Source organism: Channa argus, chromosome 8, assembly GCF_033026475.1.
Source record: "Channa argus isolate prfri chromosome 8, Channa argus male v1.0, whole genome shotgun sequence".
Classification (NCBI taxonomy): domain Eukaryota; kingdom Metazoa; phylum Chordata; class Actinopteri; order Anabantiformes; family Channidae; genus Channa; species Channa argus.
The window spans coordinates 9,057,868-9,075,155 of NC_090204.1; the positions used below are offsets into that span (position 1 = coordinate 9,057,868).

The 17,288-nt window shown below is 38.8% G+C and overlaps 2 protein-coding genes across 5 annotated transcripts; both read left to right on the top strand.

The window, feature by feature from the left end:
* The first annotated feature begins 529 nt into the window (after positions 1–529).
* On the top strand, positions 530–4,018 carry fpgt (fucose-1-phosphate guanylyltransferase). 2 transcript variants are annotated; one of them, XM_067513689.1, is made up of 4 exons: positions 530–903; positions 1,022–1,189; positions 1,311–1,403; positions 2,238–4,018. In XM_067513689.1, exons 1-4 carry the CDS (start codon positions 831–833, stop codon positions 3,650–3,652), a joined length of 1,749 nt encoding a protein of 582 aa, XP_067369790.1. In that variant the 5' UTR covers positions 530–830; the 3' UTR covers positions 3,653–4,018. The 2 variants fall into 2 exon arrangements, with proteins under 2 accessions (XP_067369790.1, XP_067369792.1); XM_067513691.1 differs by lacking the exon at positions 530–903 and having other exon boundaries at positions 1,053–1,542.
* A 205-nt stretch (positions 4,019–4,223) lies between these two features.
* Positions 4,224–16,905, top strand: tnni3k (TNNI3 interacting kinase). 3 transcript variants are annotated; one of them, XM_067513687.1, is made up of 25 exons: positions 4,224–4,354; positions 4,571–4,679; positions 4,841–4,926; positions 5,172–5,269; positions 5,435–5,545; positions 5,641–5,739; positions 5,827–5,965; positions 6,195–6,339; positions 6,435–6,539; positions 6,727–6,821; positions 6,938–7,030; positions 7,164–7,247; positions 7,332–7,388; positions 7,839–7,931; positions 8,020–8,077; positions 8,165–8,359; positions 9,197–9,301; positions 9,394–9,446; positions 10,299–10,351; positions 10,712–10,844; positions 11,551–11,660; positions 12,813–12,872; positions 12,985–13,154; positions 14,396–14,475; positions 16,245–16,905. In XM_067513687.1, the coding sequence occupies exons 1-25, from the start codon at positions 4,315–4,317 to the stop codon at positions 16,484–16,486; spliced, it is 2,613 nt and encodes an 870-aa protein (XP_067369788.1). In that variant the 5' UTR covers positions 4,224–4,314; the 3' UTR covers positions 16,487–16,905. The 3 variants fall into 3 exon arrangements, with proteins under 3 accessions (XP_067369788.1, XP_067369787.1, XP_067369789.1); XM_067513686.1 differs by having other exon boundaries at positions 6,938–7,087; positions 16,245–16,903; XM_067513688.1 differs by having other exon boundaries at positions 6,938–7,087; positions 16,401–16,902.
* Positions 16,906–17,288: the final 383 nt, after the last annotated feature.

The following is a 17,288-nucleotide window of genomic DNA, read 5'->3' on the forward strand; positions in this document are numbered from 1 at the left end:
AAAAACAACTACTTTGTGGACTGAACAAAATGTTGTGGATTTACAAATATAGTAACAAGGACTTATATTAACAAAACAGATCTGTGGAAATCAAATGTATCAAAATAAAATGACTTGTCTGATATTTGTGCCTTCTCCTAAAAGTTTCAAATTTCAGATGTTTATTCTTTACATTTCAAGACTGTGGCGTTTCAACTGATGATAATTTTGCTCATAAATACTTTAAATAAAAATGCTAAACTTAATTAACTGAATCAATCATAATACCATAATTTTTGTTATGTCACTAGCTGAATTCTTGAAGTCATACTGAAGTTTTGTTAAAGTGGGGCTGGTGGATCAGTGGTAGAGCATTGGGTTGTAATGTAGAAGGCATCGAATCCCACCCCACCCGGCCCGCCCAGCCACGATGGGTCACCCACCCAGCCCTGATAAAGATTGGCCGGTTTTGGTAGGAAGGGAATCCGGCGTAAAAACTCATGCCAAATCAACGTGTTCCGCACGTTTCGCTGTGGCGCCCTCTAAGGGGAAAGCCGAAAGCCGTTGATCTTTTATACTGAAGTTTTGTTCAGGATATTTTTGAGGCTTTGTTGTTAAGATTATATCTGTTACACAGTCCGATCTGTGTTATCTATTGAGAACAAAACGCTTTAGGCTGTATATCGTAAATACATTAGGAAACGATTCATTTCCCAAATGCTGGTGTTGGCCTTGTGTTCCGCTCGCTCACCATCTACTCTGTAAACACAGTGACCACGTGACGAGACCCGGAAGCGTGAGCAAGACATGTCGGTTTCGCTACTATTCGAGTCTTCTGTTTCAGCGAGAATATGAGCCAGGAATCTGTCAAAAGGCTGCAAATTTCCACGAGAAACAAGCTCAGGAAATTTAACTGTCTACGGGGTGAGTTTAGTATTTGACTTTGACTTTCTGGGGCTTTTTAGTGTCATTGAGTTTTATTTTGCCCATCCCGTGTTTTGCCAAAAGGTCATAAATTATTCTGCTTTTTCTTTGTCCTGAGGTCGAGAGGTACAGCCTGGTGAGTTTTGGGATGTGGTGGTTGTCACTGCAGTGGATGAGAGCCAGAGAGAAGCCTATGAGCTGCAGATCAGTCATAAAGTTCAAAGAAAAGAGCTGCCACTTGGGATTCACTACAAGGTATTCTCAGACCCCCCTGGCTCTAAAATAGGTGAGTTAGCAAGTTAGTTCTCGGCAACACTGCCCTCAGTTTGATGCTGAGATGGACCAACACAGCACTACATTTTTAATTGTAACATTAATATTCACATTATCATGACCTTGTGTACCAGGGAATGGGGGATCGACTCTGTACGCACTGCAGCAGCTGAATGACATCTATGGGAAGGCTCTGGGCAGACTGAGAGTCATCCTGATCCATGCAGGTTTGCCACGTGGTTTTTGTGGCTCGTGGATATTTTTGTTAATTCCATTTTTCTTTAATCCTGACATGAAAAACTGCAGACAAAAATCCAGATGGATAAAACACATTTGCTTGCTTTATGGATAAAATCTTCAGTCATGGTATATTTAGATTTGTATGTAATTTGATTGCACAATATCAGTGTATGTCACAATATATCAGCACAATATAACAGTGCAAATATAAAATACCAGACAAATCAAGGAATTTAATCATATTAAAACAAAAATGCTCTAAAAACTGGATTGCCAAAAAGAGCTGCTGCTTATGATCCAACATTGTCCCCAGCTGCTTACTATTAATGTGGTCCCCAGTTTTTGAGGAACATTTGAATATGTCTAAACAAAGAACCACCGTCATGAATACTGTACACCATTTAATTTATTTTGTAATGATTGTTTTTAAAAAGCAACATTGAGAAATAAGGAACATTACACTCAACCAAAGACAAACCTTGGGAGGTATGGACTGTATAACCAAAGTCAAGCAAAAATTCATTACATTTCCCAGCTGTGAAGTGATGTTTATTTGAACTACAATATGAACAACATGTAAGAAAGCATGTCCTTGACTTGGATGGACAAAGATTTCATTTCCCGTTCGTAGAGTTTTTAATAATTTTTGGATACATCGTAAGAAAAAACATTTGTAGTCCAAACCTCTATATGTAACAGGTTTATGCTATTCATCATATATTACAAATTATTCAGATGGCATAACTTAGATGTGACACCTATTACTATACTATATATTACTATATGTTATATCTTTCACATTTCTCCCTATATTTTCTCAGGAGGGTTCAGTCAGCGTTTACCCAGTGCCAGTGCCCTGGGAAAGATCTTCAGTGCCATGCCTCTAGGTGACCCTTTGTATCAAATGCTGGAGCTCAAACTGGCCATATATGTGGACTTCCCATGTGAAATGAAGCCTGGCTTACTGGTGACTTGTGCCGATGACATAGAACTCTACAGTATTGCAGAGGATGAGATTGTTAGGTTTAATAAACCTGGCTTTACTGCTTTAGCCCACCCATCCCCACTCTCTATTGGAACAACCCATGGAGTATTTGTGTTGGATTCACATAAAAAGTCAACTAACTCGGAAATGGAGACCATTTCCTGTCTGCGGTTTTTGCACAAGCCAAGCATTGATAAAATGCGTAATTGTGGTGCTGTTTTGAAAAGGCAGAGTGGTTGTTTTTCTCTATCTGATCCTGAGTTTGTCTACACAGACAGCACTTACTATGTGGACTTCAACACTGCAAAATCTCTTCTTAATGTGCTAAAAGAGCTGGGGACTTTGGACTGTGAGATAGATGCTTACGGGGACTTTCTTCAAGCACTGGGGCCCAAAGCCACAATGGATTACACAAACAACACTGCTAATGTCACAACAAAGGAGAGGGGTCTGGTGGAAGTCCGTCAGAAAATCTTTCATCTTCTCCATGAGACTCCCTTAAATGTTATTCTTCTAAACAACTCCAAGTTTTATCACATTGGAACCACATCTGAATATCTTTTTCACCTTACTGAGGACGTGGCACTAAGAAGTGAGCTGGGACTCATGTCATCTGCCTTCAGCGGACACATGAACAAACCCTCTGAAAGGGCATTTGGCAGCTGTGTTATGTACAGTGTCCTTGATTCTAGTTGCTCTGTTGGATCTGGATCAGTGGTTGAGTACTGTAGACTGGGGGCAGGAGTCACCATAGGTGAGGGCTCACTCATCAGCAGCTGCTGGGTCAGACTGGGCCTCTCAGTACCTGGTAGAGTCTTCATGCATTCACTGTGTGTGAACCACCTCGGCCAAACCGGGTTTGTAACTGTTGTCTTTGGGATTAGTGACAATCTGAAGCATAGCGTGAAAGCTTCTGCGAATTTAGAAGGACTGAAGCTTTTTGGTTTATGCTTGGCAGAGTGTTTGTCCCACTGGGAGACTGAGAATGAAGTATTAAGGTTTTCTGGTGATCCATCGAGCTGTAGTTTGTGGAATGCTTGTCTGTTTCCTGTTTGCACCGACCAGCAAAGCTCCTTCCTAATGTCTCTGGAGATGTTGCAGGCTGCTATGCAGGGCTCCACATTCACCTTGCCCAAAGAAACTAAACTCATATCTATGCAGGAAAGTTTACAGTTTAAGAACCTGGAGGAGATGTTGGCATTCAGGATGGGATTATACAATGACATTACACAGAGGAATTTAAACAGCTAAAGCTGCTACCTGCTACAGTGTTTTGCTAGTATGACTTTCTTATTTTTCTAAATAGGACTTTTTACAGACATTTTGGTCATATGCACCCAATAACATAAAAAATTCAGCCCCTCAAGGAATTTGCAATGTTGCAGTTGCAACATTTAACGGAACCAATTCTCTGTAAATTCTGTGCAACCTTGCATTTAAAAAGGCAGCGACAATCACGAAAACATCTGTGAAATCCTGGAGTGACTGATCAATGCTATGTTGCAATGTGCTTTTATTTTTCTTCTGTTAGTCATCATGTCTGCTGTGAGAAATGCAATAAAACTTTCGTGAACCACTGACCTTTTCCATTATTGAATAAACACAGCAATAAATGTATGAATTTTTTTGTTTTCATGACTTCATCAGCCAGATTCCATATTACACTTTTATGTACACACATTAGCACACACATGCAGACAGTCATTCACACTTATACACACTTGCTAACATTTGGAGTGAGATCAGTTGTCCTAGTTGTTAGGCATTCCACTCAGAGGTGTTTATTTTTAGCCCACAGTCATGATCCTCTTGTATCTGGACCTGTGCAATTGTGGCAGAGCGAGAGATTGTATTACTGCTTTACTCTAGTTCAGCAAACTATACACACATATTTCAAGAGAAGGATTTTATCAATGGGTAATTACAAATCAAGACCTTCTCAGACATGCACAGGTAATGACGTAGTGTGTTTCTGATTGTGTGTTTTATTCCAAACAGAGTTTGAAGTTGCAAATGTAATTTTTTGGCAACAAGGCTTCAGGAATAATTTTTTATATCTATAAAAATAATTAAATATTATATAGTATAATTATTTTCTGTATATAGGTAGTAATAAAATAATTGTACTATTAAATGGTTATGATGCCTAATCCCGATCTGCCTGCAAAGATGAGTGGAAGAAGAAAGTTGGTGAGTCATACTCTGTGATTGTCGAGAAGCTGGAAGATGACCTGAAGCTCAAAGACAGTGAGCTTGTGGATCTTAAACTTGCTTTCAGGTGACAAAAACATTTTCTGTGTTTACAGCTTTGGCCAGTGTGAGCCATTCCATTAATTGAATTTGATTTAGCAAGTGCTGCTTCTTTGTTTAAATTCTTACTTTTCTATCAGTGGGTTTTCAGTTTTCACAAGCAGATGATATTGATTTTCTGTGACTCAGCTCTGATGAGGCTTTTCAGAAGGTGAACGTGAGCTACCGTACAGAGAAAGGGCTGTCATTGCTACATCTCTGCTGTGTCTGTGGAGGTATGCATGACTACTAGAGTCTATTAATAAACACTCAACAAAATGTGACAATGGAATGAAGTATTAATGTAATCTGAGTGGTGTTATTGTGTGATGATAACCTTTGTGATGTGGAGCACAAAAAAGCAAACAGATCATTTATAATACACTGCACAGAAAGATTGAATGTAATATGTTTAAGCACATTTTAAAGTTACATCAGCTTAAAAACTTTCCAGTACATGCTTTCATATATATGTGAAAAGGAAACAAAGCCCACATGCGGACCTTGATGCTGAAAGGCCTACGTCCTTCCAGACTGTCGAGGAATGGATTCACTGCTCTCCACCTGGCTGCTTATAAGGTCAAGAACAAAAGTTTAAGTTTCTAGCTGTGCTCTATCTCATCCTATAAAGAGCTTTCTGTGTTTTACCACATGGTGGAGTGCAAGGACACACAAAGCCATTGTGGTTAGCTGCTTGTCTGAATTGCTTCACTGTGATGGTGTGGGGTTGTTTCCATCCCACAGGACAATGCTGAGTTGGTAACTACCCTTCTACATGGAGGCGCAGATGTCCAGCAGGTTGGATATGGTGCCCTCACTGCCCTGCATGTTGCTACACTGGCTGGGCACCATGAGGTTAGAAGCTGCACATTTTTTCTCTTTCTCTAATGCATGTGAAGAAAACAATCATCTATCTTTTCATCCTTTTTTATTTCTTATTTACATTTTAGGCAGCAGATATACTCCTACAACATGGAGCTTATGTCAATGTCCAGGATGCTGTGTTTTTCACACCACTGCATATCGCTTGCTATAACAGCCACGAGAAGGTAAATTGCACTTGTTAATCCCCTCTGCATTCGTAACACCACTGTCATTTAAATATATGTTTCTTTTCGTATCTCTTCACCCTCCAGTTGGCAAAACTGCTGCTGAAGTTTGGGGCTGATGTGAATGTGAGCGGAGAGGTAGGTGATAGGCCGCTGCACCTGGCTGCAGCCAAGGGTTTTCTTGGCATCGTCAAACTGCTGATGAGGGAAGGGAGCAAAGCTAATGGTAAGGGAAGAGACTCCAAGACTGCTTTCCTATATTTAATTAAGATTCACTTGAATTAATGGCTTGTAAATCAAACATAATAGCATAGATTTATATACACTTAGCTTGCCTATGGTTGTAAAACAGCCCACCTACTGATTTCCCTCTTCAAAAGCCACAGGGAAGCTAATTAAATTGTGTAGCTGCAAAAAACTGTGGAAAGGATTGTTTAACTGTGTGGTCTCCTCAGTAAATGCCCAGGACAACGAAGATCACGTTCCTCTTCACTTCTGTGCCCGTTTTGGTCACCAAGAGATCGTGCGTTACCTGCTGCAGGGCAACTTTGATGCACAGGCTCACTCTGTCAATATCTACGGAGACACGCCGTTACACTTGTAAATGATTTACAGCATCTCTAGCATTTTATCCAATTTTTGTAGGTGACATAACATGAATATGAAGACATTTAATAATTGTTATGTTTCATCAGGGCCTGCTATAATGGCAAATATGCAGCAGTGAAGGAGCTTATACAGCTTTCTGGTACAGAAAGCTTTTCAAAGGAGAACATATTCAGTGAAACAGCACTTCACAGGTAGTGTGTACAGTGGCATGCTGTCGTCACCTTTAGCATGCAAAACACACACATAAATGCATTAATTTGATGTACATAGACACAAAATATTTTACTTTCCAAAACCTCACATACTTTGGGAGCATCACATTTGATCTGTGATTCCTTTCACTCTAAGATGATGATGAGTACATGTCCTCTCTCTCAGTGCGTGCACCTATGGTAAAGACCTGGAGATGGTCAAGTTCTTGCTGACTCAGAATGCTATGAGCATCAATCATCAGGGTAGAGATGGACACACAGGTGCTTCTTAACATACATTAAACTTGCATAACTCTTCATTTTTGTATTGGATCTAAATTTAGTGCATGACTTGCTGCAATTTTTGATATTAACGTGTATACTATGACACTGTTTAGCTCTACATAGTGCCTGTTTCCATGGTCACATCCGTCTGGTGCAGTTTTTGTTGGACAGTGGTGCGGACATGAACCTTGTTGCCTGCGACCCCAGTAGGTCCAGCGGGGAGAAGGAAGAACAAACCTGCCTTATGTGGGCATATGAGAAAGGTCTGTCTGACTGAATGTGAGGTTAGCTCTCTGCAGTGGTCTTACTATTTTATTATTGTGATTTTTTTTTTCCCAGGTCACGATGCCATTGTCACCTTACTAAAACACTACAAACGTCCAGATGACTCCCCCTGCAATGAATACTCTCAGCCAGGAGGGGGTGAGTCACCCTTTACAAGTAATAATCGAAAAAAATTTTCAGACAGATCCTCTTATTAATCTACTTGTGTCGGCTCTCTTCCAGATGGGTCTTACGTTTCTGTTCCATCTCCTCTGGGAAAGATCAAAAGCATGACTAAAGGTAGTGAGGTGGAGTGAAGCACATACTCGTCCTTGCACTTCACATCACTAAGAGCCGACATGACACACACCGTGTCTGTTGTCAGGGAAAGGGGCTTAGCTGCTGATGATAATAACTATCTAATGTTTTTACAACACTTTGATAAAATGTAGCTTTAAAACCTCTAAACATAAGGGTTAAATAATAATAATAATAATTAACGGGTCTGAAACTGAGCACCTAACAGTCTGCTGTTTTATTGACAGCACATAAACATATGTTCATATTTCCACATCACTGTTTAATATATTATCATATTACACTATTAACACAATCTGATCTTACTATGACCCGTGCTTTTAAAAATGAAAATAAGCTGTGCCTAGTGCAACTTTAAAAAGAGCAATAAGGTCACCTGTGTATATTCCCTGTCAGAGTTAAAGAAGGATTAAACTCTTCCACTCTTTTCAGAGAAAGCAGAGGTTCTCCTGCTCAGAGCGAGCCTCCCATCTCACTTCCAGCTTCAGCTTTCTGAGCTGGAGTTTAATGAAATTATTGGATCAGGTAATTCTGTTCATGGAATTTCTGTTTCCAGTTCACAAACTTCCAAATCTGATAATATTATTACTACTGACATCTGTTTAACACTCAGGCTCGTTTGGAAAAGTCTATAGAGGCAAATGCCGAAACAAAATTGTCGCCATAAAACGGTACTCATCCATTTATAAGAAAAAGATAAAGGTGAAATTTCAAATTTGATCTCTGTTTTCTGATAGAATCCTTTCTCTCCTCTGTAGCTACCGAGCCAACACATATTGTTCAAAATCAGATGTGGACATGTTCTGCAGGGAGGTTTCCATCCTCTGTCGCCTCAATCACCCTTGTATCATCCACTTTGTTGGGGCATGTCTGGATGACCCCAGTCAGTTTGCCATTGTCACCCAGTATGTCTCTGGTGGCTCGCTGTTCTCCCTGCTGCATGAGCAGAAAAGGTTAGGAGTGTGCATGAAACACTGCAGTCTATTGTAGTGTAAAATTTAAAACATACAGTATTAGTCCTCATGTAGTACCCACTCACACAGGCGCCTTCCTCTCTTCACATTTATTATTGCAACAATTTTTTAAAATATTTGTATAGTATGTGATTTAAGTATTAGCTATGCTGCTGACACTAAGACTTTGCATGTTTAAAATAATGGCAAGGAAATGTAAGATTTCAAAGATTATATTAATCAACATCATGATAATCCATTAATCACTTAAATCTATTTTAGCATTTTCTTGTTAGTTGTTGCATGTTAATAAATGCCATCCCAGATAAACTTTACACTCCAAAGTTACTCAACTTGGTGATAGTTTTAACATTGTAGTTTGGTATTGTATTTGTATTTCTTCATTCTGTATATGTAAAAAAAAAATAACAACCCCTTTCAGATGGAGTTTGATGCACCACCTTAAACTACAGCGTCAGGACTATAGACCGAGTCAGGAAACTAAAGACAAAAAACGTAATAACTTGGTTACAGTGGCTAATTCCCAAGGTTGAGATCTATACAACGGGACAAACTATCTTAAGAAGTTACTCAGTGTCTTAAAAGCATGTTTTTATGCAGCATAGTCAACTTTGGAACCTTGGAAGTGTCCCCCCGCCCATCTGTCCCCCTCTACCGGGACCGTCATTGATCCACATGAAGTCTTGCACTAACTGTGTGGCCAGGTGCTGCCTTTATAGACTCCCCTATTGATCTGTGTAAAGTGCTGCATGTGAGTGGCAGGGCCATTGATCTTTCACTAAGTGGCTGCTGCTTTAATTATGTGTCAATGGACAGGCTTATTGACCTGCAGTCCAAGCTCATCATTGCCATCGATGTGGCCAAGGGCATGGAGTACCTGCACAACCTCACCCAGCCTATCATCCACAGGGACCTCAACAGGTGGCTGACACAGTTATACTTTATGTGGCAGAATGTTATTAGCAGACTGAAATAACAATTATCCTCTCAAATAATACATGTGTTTCTTCCAGTCACAATATTTTGCTCTATGAGGATGGACATGCTGTGGTGGCTGACTTTGGAGGTAAGGCAAAGATGAATTCAGACTGATTTATTTGGTGTAGAAAGATAATTTAAAATGTAAAAAATGTATTTATATCAGCATTAAATAAAACAGCTCCTGGTTATGTGACAGTAATTACTGAAAAAACAGCTGTATTAGGATCTAGTGATAAGACATTTTATAACAAAAACTTTAGAAGTTATTTAGATCCTTTTTGCCCACAGAAGGTAAAATATATGTATGTAATATATGTATTGAGTTTCAGTTTAACAGGAAACAGCAAACATTTACTCTGCTCTGTTTAATTTGCTAAGAGGAGATATCTTAGCAAGATATAGTGGATTATGTTAGCTAACTGTTGCTAATTGTAGCAAACTTTCTATAAAGATGGTTGTATAACTGACATTACTGTGTCAGCAAAGATTTATAAGTTCTATTGTAGCTTTATTGTCATGGGCCAATATTAGTAAAAAAGCAAATAAGAAAGGTAAACTTGCTTCTCCTCAGCTCCAGTTTTTGTCTTCATAATAACTAAGGATGGCTGACTACCAAATAGATTTGTATTTGATGTGTTATTAGTTAGTTTAAGTTTATATTATGGTAAAAATTATGGTAAAATTGATCATAAAATTGTATTGTCAAAATTACAGCTAATAATACACTATTTTTTTGTAATCAATATTGTGATATAGTATACAAATATTAGCAATATAGCAATATTTTTTGCTCAAGTATCCCTACACTCAAATATATCTAATACAAATATTTAGTCATCAAAGGGTTTCATTGGCTCTGCCGATAAAAGTAGAGTTACATGGTATTAGTGCCACTGGATATATAGTTTTACCAATATGTCCTTCCCTTCTTCTACAGAGTCCAGATTTCTACAGTCTATGGATGAGGATAACATGACCAAACAACCTGGGGTCAGTTCTGTTTCTGCATTTTCGATTTATTTGATGATGCATACAAAACCTTTTGCAGAGAGTTTGTTTCCCTCTCCTGCAGTATACATTGTAGAATGTATTAAAATGTCAAATGTTCTTTTGCTGGACTTTAGGCCATAGCTTCTCCTGGCACCTCTTGTAAATTCCTCACCGGCTAAAAACACAAAAATGGCCTCTGTCCAGGCTTTGTATGATTGTTCTGACTCGTCTACACAGAGTGCTTGTCATGCAGTTTGGTGTTAAGTGTGTTATGTCTCATGGGACCTGCCTGTTGTGAGAAACTGTTTGGCCTTGGAGCGATGCAGTGTGTGTGATGGACTTTGTCTTTTGTTTGTCTAGAACTTACGCTGGATGGCTCCTGAGGTATTTACCCAGTGTACTCGCTATTCAGTGAAGGCGGACATGTTCAGCTATGCCCTCTGTCTGTGGGAGCTGCTTACTGGAGAAATTCCCTTTGCTCATTTGAAACCTGGTATTTATGGGTTTAAATGAAGACATTTTGTAGAGGAAGCACAGGTGTGTTGCTTTGGTCCAAGAGCCATTTTAGGCATAAAGGTTTGAATCAGGATTGTACAAAGAGCGGTGGGGGGGCTGGTGGCTCAGTGGTAGAGCATTGGGTTGGGATACAGAAGGCAGCAGGTTCGAGTTTAAGAGACTGCAAACATGAGCTCTGTGAGGCTGCAAAGTGGTTTGAGCTAAAGCTGATATCAGCATGCTGACCTGCTCCCAATGACAATGGTAAAATTTTAATGTTGAGGAGTTATAATGCTTCGAATATTATATCATCGTATTAGTTTAGTGTTAATGTGATAACATTTGTTAGTACTAAATGCAAAGTATAGGATTAGCTTATGTTGTAAATCAAAGTAATGGGCAAATTTAGATTTTGATCTGAAAATGGCACTAGAGGAAACATTGAAGGATCAACAAAGTTACTATAGTTAATATAGCACAACATGCTGCTTGTACCAAATTTCCAAATTTAAAGTGCCATTTAACTCTAAACTTTAAATGTAACAGTGGTGTTTAGAAAAAAATTCACCGAAATCAATAGGACACACCTTCTCTTTTACACTGTCACATTGATAAAATACTTGTGAGAAAAATAAAGAGATCACAGAACAAATAGACTGTCAGACAGTTCTGGACCTTTTAAGAATTTTTTTTTCTGTTCTCAGCTGCTGCAGCAGCAGATATGGCCTATCATCACATCCGGCCCCCAATTGGCAACTCCATCCCAAAACCCGTCTCTGCACTTCTGATGAGAGGCTGGAATGCCTGCCCAGAGGTAAACCACCTGATTTAAGCTCTTATTTTTAGTCAGTCCCAAAATAATCTGCCTTAAATAATATTGCAGAGTGGTTCATGTACAATTAATAACTAATTAAGCATTTGTTGAAGTCCGTTGAGTGAAATAGAATTTTTACTCCAGTTTTGCACCTTGGATTGGAGAACACACAGCTGTGTACAGAATTTTTATCTTTTGAATAACTGGCATAACATATTAAATGTGGTTAATTTTTACTATGTGCTGTACAAAACCCTTTAAATTGCTTCTTTCAGCTTTCAAATTTTTTTACTATCTCATGATTTAAATTCATCAATATTTATCTAGGCTTAAAGGTCTGAGAGGCAAGTGATGCTGAGTCAGCTGCTCAGAAAAACGCATGCATCATTGATGAATGGGTCCGGTGTCCCCAGATGATATATTATTGCACACCTGTTCGCAATTGGGAACACAGACTATCTAGATGATCCTCCCTCATGTGATGTTGTGATGCTCATAATTAGCCAGTTGTGTTTTTTTCTTCAGAATCATTAAGATACATTAATACACAGCGGAGGGCGGTGGACTATTTCTCCCTCTGCAGTACATTTCTTCTTTCTGTTTGCAAGCTAAACTAGTCGACCAGTTGCCTCTTTGTGGATATGTCTCCCTCGACAATCACCTTGTCACAGTCCCACATTGTCAAGACGCTTGTTAATAAGACACTATTGTTAACAAGAGTGAGATCATCATGGTATCTCACGTGTACAGTGCACAAGTCTCTAACAGTGGGTAGTGGAGCACTGTTTATATAAGGTTACAATAAAAGAATACATCTATTTGAATTTTGAAAAAATAGGCATAAAATAAGGCAAAGTTTCAACATTCCCATGTGTTGTTTGTCAGTCTTTGCTGTGCTGTCTTAATTGTCCTGTGTTCCTGCCACTCTGAGGATGTGATGTATAATTGAATATCTCTGGAGTGACAGTGTTTGTTGTTTTAGAGTGAGGCAAGAGATCTAAAGACTTTTGAAGCAGAGTTCACCTTTGCTTCATGTGTGAGTGGACAAAAATGAGTGAAATATACAGCAAAGAATTAGAGAGACTACGCCTGCATGTAGCTGCTGCATTTTATTGTTTATTCTGAAAAAGTAGTTTTCCTTTTCTGGTTCAGGACAGGCCTGAATTCTCTGAAGTGGTATCCAACCTGGAGGAATGCTTGTGCAATGTTGAGGTAGATAATATCCTATACTTTGATTTCCTAGTCCCACTGTAGTGCGTGATATATGTGTTGTAATAATTACATTATTACAATATTGCCGCTTGTGTGTTTGTCTGTGCGACAGCTGATGTCTCCAGCCTCTAGTAACAGCAGCGGCTCTCTGTCGCCCTCGACCTCTTCTGACTGTCTCCTCGGGCGAGGAGGACCTGGTCGGAGCCACGTGGCTGCCCTTCGGTCTCGTTTTGAACTTGAGTACGCTCTCAACACTCGCGCCTATGCCTTCTGGACTCAAAGGTGAGAGAACCAAGACTTCTCCACAGATAAGTGAGGTCAGGTGAGTGAGAAAAATTTGCCGCACAATGCCTGTGTTCACACGCACCCCCAGTCTGGCCTTCGCTGACTCAGAGGAAGGACTTAATCGGCTAAAGGTGTTTGAGAACTCTGCTGCTAAGGGTTGCTGTTTTAGTGACTCAGCAACTTAGTTCTCTCACTCTCAGCCTTATAAATGCAGAGACAAATTAATAAATTCCCTTAAAAAAAGTCAAAATATATGAAACACATTGTGTATCTTTATGCAGTACAGTATGCAAACAAACAACTAGCACCCCCCCATGCTGACTGTGCTCATACAAGGCCTGTTATCAACTGTTTCATGCTCTCAGTTTAATTCCTACTGAGGCTATGACCCACTTTTTTCCTACTGTTTCGTGAACATAATGCAGAGCCAGTGACATTCATGATAGTGTCTGTGTCTTAAAATAACTTCAAACAGTAGCGAGGTAATTTTTAACAAATGCATGTGACAAAGTATGACCAGGAGAAATTTAGTTCAGTGATTTTGATTTAAGACTCTGCTAACAGGGATTCTACAAACACCATGTCTGGGCAACTCTGTCCAAACAATTATTATTCGAGACCAGTTTAAGATACCTACTGCAACAGTGAGGAGTGGAGTTGCTTGGATACTGGACAGGAAACAAAGGACAGCAAGTGCAAAAAAAATTGTGTTTGTGTGCATGTGTGTGAGATAATTTGAACCCTGGTAACAATCACCCTAAGTAACAAAACATAGATTTTTGTACTACAAAAAGGCCTATTTCTCCCACATAAAAATAATTTCCTTTAAGTTTAACACATGTACTACAATGTATATAAAGTGTTTAATAATTATTATTTTAGGTAAAAATTAATTAATTCAACTAATTTTTTAATTAAAATTAGTTGAATAATAATTATGTTTAAAAAAATTGATCAGTTGATCGTCAATAAGTAAGTTATTGGTTTTCTTTCTCTGAATCAGTATGCAGATTGTGTGGTTGCCCCGTTAAACTTGTAATGAATTTTGTATACGGCACTCCTGCAGAGAAATGGGAGCAGCCTGGTTGGACATATGATACTGACTTTCTTCTGTTTGTATCTGACTCCATCTAATTTGTCTTTATTTTGTAAATGAAGCACTGTAAATTTCAGGACTCATGTTTCTTTTGCAATGCATCAGTGACTTAATGTTTATTTCTATTTTAAAAAATGTCCAGTGAGCGTCGCCGAGCATCTGGAGGCCTTTCACTAGAGGAACTAAGAAGAAGCATGCAGTTCTCTCCTATTGATCGAAATGGTTTGTATGCTGGTGATGTGCAATATATCTCCTTTAGTGCTTGTTTCATATATTGTACTTTTACATTTTTAAATCATTTTACAAAACTATTTGTAAAATCTGCTTGTAGGCAATACATTTAAAGGATCAAGAAGAAGAAAAGTACCAATGCTCTCAACAAAAAGTAATGGCTTTGTTTGCAGTCTCCTGGCTTTTTGCAAGTTCGTCATGAAATGTGATCTAATCTTCACCAAAGTCCTGGATGTCAACAAACAAAATGTCAGTCATGATCTCAATGTTTTTATTGACTACATCCAACATGCAAAGTGATGGTGGAAAAAGTAATGGCAACATAAGGCTTCTTTATGTCACTAAAAGTCAATTGATGTCAAGTGTTAACAAACCTGTCCAATTAATAAAATAATAATGGAAGTGTGGTTTAAAACTATTTTGACAGTATCAGCGTGCTATTCAGTGTTCTAAGCAGCATCAACTGATGTGAATCATGCCTTACAAAGCAGATATCCCGTACAATCAAGAGTGTATTTGCATGTAGCTGGGAAAGGTTAGAGAATAAGAAAAAAACTTCACATACTCATCAGTCAACAGTGGTCCAAAAAGGGAGGCCATTTATACTCTCCATAGAAGTAGGTGCCTAGCCAAGAACATTTCAAAGGCACAGCATAGAATGCTCCATGATGTAAAAAAGAAGCCTAGAGTAACAGCTAAAGACTTGAAGGATTCCTTGGAGTTTGTTAACATCTCTGGTTATTATTAAACAATATGCAAACTTTTGTTCAGGCCTGGAATCCAATTGTGGGAAACCAAAGAGCAAGCCATTGCTCTCCAAAAACAATATTTTACAATGCCTGACGTTTGCCAAAACTCAGCCTGACACTTTACAACACTACTGGAAATAAATGTTTCTATGTTTATCAAGGTTTCCTTCAGGATAATGTCATGGTGGCTGTCTGTAAGATGAAGCTCAGAAGAAGCTCGTGATGTAACAGGACAATCAACCTAAACATACAGAACGGCTTTGGAGAGTGGACCAGTCTGAGTCCAGACCTCTACCCACTAGAGATTATGTGGAATACCCTTCAGAGAGATGTTTCTATCAGACATCCTAAGAATATGGCTAAGCTGAAGCGGTTCTGTCTAGATGAACAGTCCAAAGTTCCTCCAGAACATTATGCAGGTCTATTGAAGCCACACTTCCTGTAGCTGTTGATGTTATTGCTGCCAAAGGTTTTCCTCCTGCCAGTTTCCATGTTTAATGGGTGAAGATCTGATGGCATTTCATGACCAATTAATTCAAAACCTGGAAATTGTAAACTGCTATTTTCTTCTGCAACCATAAATCTTCAAAAGACATTGTAGCTTTTCCCAAACATCAAACAAGGGCAAAAAGCTTGTTTTAAGGGATTATTTTCATTTGTGGATTAAGAGACATGTGATTCTTTATGAAAACTGATGGCAGTAGGAGACTGTACTGTATGTATCAGAACCAAATAACAGTGCCCATGTTCATGATAATTGGACATATCACCTAATCCAACAGTGGCAGTGCAGATCTTTGGCAAAGAGGAGTAAGCAATATTACAATTTGCACAGAAACAATTTATTAATAGGATAAATTATTAGTTAATTTACATTTTTCAGTGGATTTGTTGACAACAACAGAACAGAATATGACCAACCATATGTTTTAGCAGTGGATAAATGGCAAATGGCTGATTATATAGCAATTTTATCTAAATGGCTTTACAATGTTGCTTGTCATTCATCAGGTGACACACACAGTAGCTGCCATGCAAGGTGCTCACCTGACCCACCAGGAGCAACTTGGGGTTCAGTTTTCTTCCCCGAGGACACTTCGACACAGCCACAGGATAGTAGTAATGTTGTTATTGGCCCTGTGTCACAGTTGTTACTTCCTTTTTCAGGGTATGTGTCTGATCCCATGAGCACCATGAGATTCTGCTCGTCCTTTAGCAGCAGCGGCAGCTTCGAAGACAGTAACAGTAACTAAACCTGCGTGGAGCTCATGACAAGCTTGGGGCTATTTATTCGGACCTTTACCATGTTTTTGTGAATTTAGTTTGAGTAAAACCGCATAAAAAATGGTGGAAGTCAACAGTCAAGTCTTAGTTCACAGTAGACCTAGAACTGTGTTGTATTGTTGTGGTTGTCTGATCCTGTAAATATGTATTTTGTGTATGTGGTTTGGAAAACTGCTGTTAATATGTGCACTAAACTTGACATTTATTGGAAATACAACTTTTGTCAAGAAGATAAAAAAAACATAAAGGCACTATCCATCTCATAGTTTTTATTTTCTGAATGGCCAAATTACATAAAGTGTTCAGTCAGTGACAGATATCAAGTAAAAAGATCACACACCCACACTTCAATCTGATGAAAAGCAAATACAAATAGATATTAAATTGTTTCTGTTTTATTTTTATTTTTTCAAAAGAGGTAGTGTTAGCAGCAACAGTAACTCAAATCAGTGTCTAGATTTAACATTTCCTAATGTTACCACTGTTTTATGGAACAAATTAGTCTAACGAAGATTGAGTTAGAGTTATCACAGGTTGGTATTCTGCAAACTGTGTCATTAACAGACACACTGCAATGACAGCTATCTGTTAAAAACGACTCTTAACATTGTGGTTGATTGCATTGGGTGGAAATGTAAAATCTACCACGGGCAAACCAAACTGGAGTCCAAACCACCAATGAATTATTCAGTGATTTGTGAGTGTATCTATTTACAGGTTAATAGCAGCTGTACTGTACCTGATACAGACAACAGAAAGATATGCTGTATT